The 5,626-nt window shown below is 59.2% G+C and overlaps 1 protein-coding gene across 1 annotated transcript in view; it reads left to right on the forward strand.

Moving 5' to 3' along the window:
- The window catches only part of GPR83 (G protein-coupled receptor 83), a gene marked incomplete at its 5' end in the record, with an annotated part of 7,802 nt that extends 4,111 nt beyond the window's left edge, over positions 1–3,691 (forward strand). The window contains 2 exons of the mRNA XM_021708966.1: positions 143–276; positions 3,067–3,691. Coding sequence (XP_021564641.1) covers positions 143–276; positions 3,067–3,691 — 759 coding nt within the window. The remainder of the gene's footprint in view (positions 1–142; positions 277–3,066) is intronic.
- Positions 3,692–5,626: the final 1,935 nt, after the last annotated feature.

The following is a 5,626-nucleotide window of genomic DNA, read 5'->3' on the forward strand; positions in this document are numbered from 1 at the left end:
GGGGCTTTCTGGGTGTGCCAGGACCCGGCGGGGCGCTCGGGGGCGTGGCTCCACGGACAGGCCCCGCGGGGTGGCGGGTGGCAGGCGTCCCCGGTTCCCCGCTGTCTTCCAAACTCCTCCAGCAGGACATGCTTGCTTCCAGGTCATCATGCACCCACTGAAGCCCCGGATCTCAGTGGCCAGGGGCGTAGTCTACGTCGCCGTCATCTGGACCATGGCTACCGTCTTTTCGCTCCCACACGCCATCTGCCAGAAGCTGTTCACCTTCAAGTACAGGTGAGAGGCGCTGGCAGGCAACCTGGGACTCGGCCGCTCTGCCCGCGACTTCCTGGCACATCCAGGCACACAACAGCGCAACCCTGAGCCCGGCGGGTGCACGCCTCCCAGGTGATGGGGTCTGCACCCCCCCGCACGCTTCTCTGCCTCTCCCAGCATCACCCCGGCCACGCCTGTCCTCCACATCTGCTGGGCTTTTCTGTTTCGCCACGTGGCTTCCTCCTGGGTCGCAGGGACCAGGGCAGCCACCCGAAGGTGTTACGAGGGGGTGTGCATGCACACGGCCACGGCCTTGTGCAGGACGAGCCAGGTGAAAGCCTCTCCCAGCATGCACGTGTGTCTGCGCCCGTCGGAGGTGGCCACCCTGCCTCCCCCACCACCGCCCACCCAGTGTCTTGATCGCAGGCTCTTGCTGCGTGAGCACGTCGTTCTGTTTCAAACAGCTTAGAACCAGTTCGCTAAAAACCGTCTCCCCGCTGGACTGCAAGCTTGGGGAAACTGGCCCTGGGTCTGGTTCTGCTGTCTCAGTGATCCCACACTTGTCCGACTGCCTCCCCGGGACAAGCCCTCCTCCACCCGCACTTACAGAGTGAGCGAGCGAATGAGTGATCTCAGGGGTCTTTGTCGTCTCGCCGTTGGTTTCGATGAAGCTCCGTGGACACAGGCTCTGAGATAGCGGCTGCCCGTCACGTGGTTTATGAAGGCCGCGCTCCCAGAGGGATGGGTGAGAGCAGGGGAGGGAGAGGCCGCGGAGGGGGGTGCTTTCAGGGGCGCTGGAGCAACCTGATACTGCGGAGCGTGCCCCTGAGGCAGGGGAGCTGGGCTTTCACTTTCCTCCATCTCGGCGTGGGCCCCAGGCCTTCCCGGGAAAACCAGAGATGCCGGCCACTGGCTGTTTGTGACTCTGCGGGTCGGGCCTTGAGGGGCCCTAAGGCTCCCGCTTCTCGCCAGCCGTCTGGTGCTCCAGGCTGGCCACACGCTGCCCCGCCCGGCACACACACACATCCTGTCCCCGTGATGAGAGCAGGTCAAGAGAAACAAGCCCCGAAGAGAGACTGGGAGAGAACGAGACGGGGCCGGCGGGGCGGGGGGGGGGGGTGACAGAGACAGAGAGAGAAAGAGAATCAGAGACAGACACACAGAGACGGAAATATGGAAAGACAGAGAGAGACAGCGAGGCAGAGACAGAAAGGCAGAGAGAAAGAGCAGAGAGAGAGAGAGAGGTGTGAAGTTGGGGTAAGTCTAACTGACTAATTTATAAAGGCTCCCTTCGTGAATTCTGGGATGCTGGAATGAAATCTCACACCCAGACTCCCGACATTCAGACCTGCCTTCCCACAAAAAGGACTTAAAAGTCATGTTTCATTGTGGGGTACTGGCGCAGGTTGCGTGCAGGGACGTCTGGGGCTCCCAGCCAGCCCCAAGAGCGGACCTTCCCCCCGCGGGTGGCCACGTGCCCCCTGCCCTCCCCCGCCCCCAGCAGTGTCCAGCGGCTGCTGATGCTGCCTTGTGCGGATGTGACCAGCGTCCAGGGCCCTCTTTTGAGTGAGCACATGCGGTGTTCGGCTCTTGGTTTCTGTGCGAGTCCACTCAACGCGATGGTCCCCCACTCCATCCAAGCTGCTGCAGAGGACCTGGTTCTGTTCTTCTTTTTGGCTGTGTGATAGTCCAGCAGGTACATGTACCACATTTTCTTTTACCCAGTCCACTTTCGACAGGCATCTGGGTTGGTTCCCTGTGTTTGCTGTTGTGCACAGCGCTGCAGGGAACATACGTGTGCTGGTGTCTTTTTGGCAGAGTGATTTGTGTTCCTCTGGGTATATTCCCAGAAGTGGGACTGCTGGATTATAAGGAAGCTCCATTTTTACTTCTTTGAGAAAACAGCATGCTGACTTCCCACAGAGATGGAACGAGCTTGTCTTCCCACCAACAGTTTGGCCGTGTCCCCTCTTCTCTGCAGCCACACCAGCTCCTGCTGTTCTTTGGCTTATGAGTGATGGCCGTCCTGACCGGTGTGAGGTAGAATCTCACTGCAGTTTTGATTTGCATCTCTCTGATGACGAATGAGGCGGAACACCTGTTCGTGTCTGTTGGCTGTTTGCGTGTCCTCCTTTGAGAAGCGTCTGTCTGTGTCCTTTGCCCACTTTTCTTTCCCCCACTTTTTAATGGGGTTGTTTGTTTCCTTTCCATTTGTTTGAGCCACAGAGGTCTTTTTATGCTAACATGAGCAAAGGAAGTTTTCTCTTTCTTTGGTGGGGGATGGCCACCGGCACAAGCGCAACACGCCGCATGGGTATTCCTAAGAAGGGTGAGGGGGCCAGGGCACCTTCCACGTGGAATGCTGGTAGGACTGGCCAGAGCTCTGTTAGCCAGGCTTTGCCCGGCGTGCTCACAGACCGGGCATTTCTGTTCTCCATTCCTTAGTTCTCCTTTAAATGGGAAGGGAGGTGGCACAGTGGGGAATCCCGGGGTCTCTTCAGGATGACTTAGTGTCCAGACTAGGAACATTAGTGTTTCGTTTGTCTGTTCGACACCTGTTGGTCGGGTCTCCGCCATGAGCTAGGGACGCCACAAGGTTAGGAGGACACAGAGAGAGTCAGGCGTGCTTCTCACCTTCACGGAACTCCAGTCTAGCGGGAAGCCGGCAGTGCTGTGGGATGATCAGGCAGTGGGTGCGTGAAGAGGCTCCCCTTGACGGCTGCTCCGGGAGCCCCGTGGCGGGAGGCGGCGCTGCCTGGAGGGGGCCAGCCTGGGCCCACGCCCTGGCGCTCACCTCCCCTCTCCGCGCAGCGAGGACACCGTGCGCTCCCTGTGCCTGCCAGACTTCCCGGAGCCGGCTGACCTCTTCTGGAAGTGCCTGGACTGGGCCACCTTCGTCCTGCTCTACATCCTGCCGCTGCTGGTCATCTCTGTGGCCTACGCCCGCGTGGCCAAGAAGCTGTGGCTGTGCGGCGCCATCGGGGACGTGACCACGGAGCAGTACCTGGCCTTGCGGCGCAAGAAGAAGACGACCGTCAAGATGCTGGTGCTGGTGGTGGTCCTCTTCGCGCTCTGCTGGTTCCCCCTCAACTGCTACGTGCTGCTGCTGTCCAGCGCGGTCATCCGCGCCAACAACGCGCTCTACTTCGCCTTCCACTGGTTCGCCATGAGCAGCGCCTGCTACAACCCCTTCATCTACTGCTGGCTGAACGAGAGCTTCCGGGCGGAGCTGAAGGCGCTGCTCAGCGTGTGCCCCCGGCCCGCCAAGCCCCAGGGGGCCCGGCCGCCCTCCCCGGCGCCGTCCTTCAGGGTGGCCTGGGCGGAGCGGGGCGACAGCCGGAGGGCTCCACCGGCCGGCCGCTCCCCGCCCCCCTCACCACGGCTGCCTGGGAAGACAGACCTGGCGGCTGTGGAGCCCGTCGTGGTGCTGAGCTAGGGCGGGGGACACGGACCCAGCCCGGCCTCGCACGCGGCCTTCGCGGGCTGGAAGCGAGTCCACGCAGGAGCCGTGCGAGTCTTGGGTCCCAGGAGACGGCCCAGCTGCCAGGCGGTGGTGAGAACTAAATGCCACGGCCGGCAAGACGTGTGTCCGTAACACACGTGCGCACAGCATCCCGTCCCCCTGAGTGCAGAGCCAGCAGCGACTGGGCCCAGACGGAGGCTGAGTCTCAGCTGCCTCCACCTGCCGGCCCGCGTGTGTTTAACACACCTCACCTTCCGAACTTCACAGCTCAGCTGAGTCTACCTTAAATGAGAAGCTGACAAGGTGCTTTCATCACCCTCCGTCAGCCTCAGCTGCCTCCTCCTGCCGGCGAGCTGCTGCCCCTGCCCCCACGCTGAGCACCCAGAAGGAGCTCAGAGTCAGACTTGGGGCGTGGCCGGCCCAGATGCACAGAGCTCTGCCGGAAACGGGTTGGCTGACATGGAGCAGTCATGGAGTCACTGGACCATGATGAAGCACAAATCCAGCCAAAAAGGACCCACATGGTTTCCTTGCAACGAGAGCCCGGGCGCGGTGGCTCATGCCTGTCATCCCAGCACTTTGGGAGGCAGAGGCGAGAGGATTACCCGAGCTCAGGGGTTCGAGACCAGCCTGAGCAACATGGCGAGACCACCTCTCTACAATAAATCAAAAAATTAGCCGGGTGTGGAGGCGCATGCCTGTGGTTCCAGCTACTCGGAAGACTGAGGCGGAAGGATCGCCGGAGCCCAGCAGGTGGAGGTTGTGGTGGTCACTGTGCTCCAGCCTGGGCAACAGAGTGAGACTCCGACTCACAAAAACAAAAACAAAACAAACAAAAAAACAAGGAGAATTTATTATTGCCACTTTGAAAGACTCAGAAAAGCACAGGGAACAAAGTAAAAGTCACTCCCTTATCCCATCAGTTTGTGATTGCCTCTGTGGATGTATCTGCAGCCTTGGGCTTTTTTCACTCTGAGCTGCACTATCGCATTAGATTGTGGTGGCCAGCAAGAAACAGGGCGCCGCGAAGGGCGTCTGTGGCCCTCCCAGGAACGGGTCACCAGAGAGCGGAGGGAGTGAGCAAGGGACCCAGGGTGAAGACCATGCCCACGCTGGCAGCACCGGCCCACCATGCAGCCTCAGATGGTAGCCCAGAGGCTGCGCACGAGGACCAAACTCAGCTGGGAGGCAAAGTCCTTCTTTCCTGCAGTCACCACCAAAGTGGTGAAACATGGCTTGACTTTCACCGGCGGTGAGGGAGCAGGCTTTCCAACATGCGAGGAGTGGTTGTGCTTAGACACCTCATCCTCCCAAGCTGTCTAGACAGACATTTCCCTGCATTGTCTCAGTAGTGAGCTGAGCTTTTTGTTTGTCTGTTTGCCAGTTCCTGAACGAAGACTCGCTGCCAACCTCATCCTAGCAGTTCAGGTGTCGCTTACAGGAACCTGTGGAATTCTTAAGGAACCTTAGTCCCTATGGGTCCAACTTGCCAGAGAAGTCTCATCCTGCGACTGTTTTCATCACCTTCCGTCAGGTCGCATCACTGTGGCACCTAGGAGAGAGTCATATCAGGCAGACGGAGCTTGATTTGCTGCCTTGAGCAATTGCTTCCAACACACTGGTATCCGGTTTCCCTTGAGCCCCAGAGGGACCCTGAAAGCAAAACCTGGATATGCAGCTGAGAAGGAAGCTGAGGTTGGGGGAGACAGAAGCCATCACTCAGCTCTCTTGGCTGTTCACTGAAACAACTTGGTCATATCTTCTTCCTCATAATGAGCCACAGGGGCTTGTGACACTAGTCTCTATGAGGATGTGTGAGCATTTTCAAGATACAACATTTTAAAGTCTCGTGTACTGAGCCGTGGGTGGAAAAGTGGCTCTCATTGGGCAGAGGTCTTCTAAGCCCTT

Source organism: Carlito syrichta, unplaced genomic scaffold, assembly GCF_000164805.1.
Source record: "Carlito syrichta isolate Samal-C Ts95f unplaced genomic scaffold, Tarsius_syrichta-2.0.1 Scaffold153663, whole genome shotgun sequence".
Classification (NCBI taxonomy): Eukaryota; Metazoa; Chordata; class Mammalia; order Primates; family Tarsiidae; genus Carlito; species Carlito syrichta.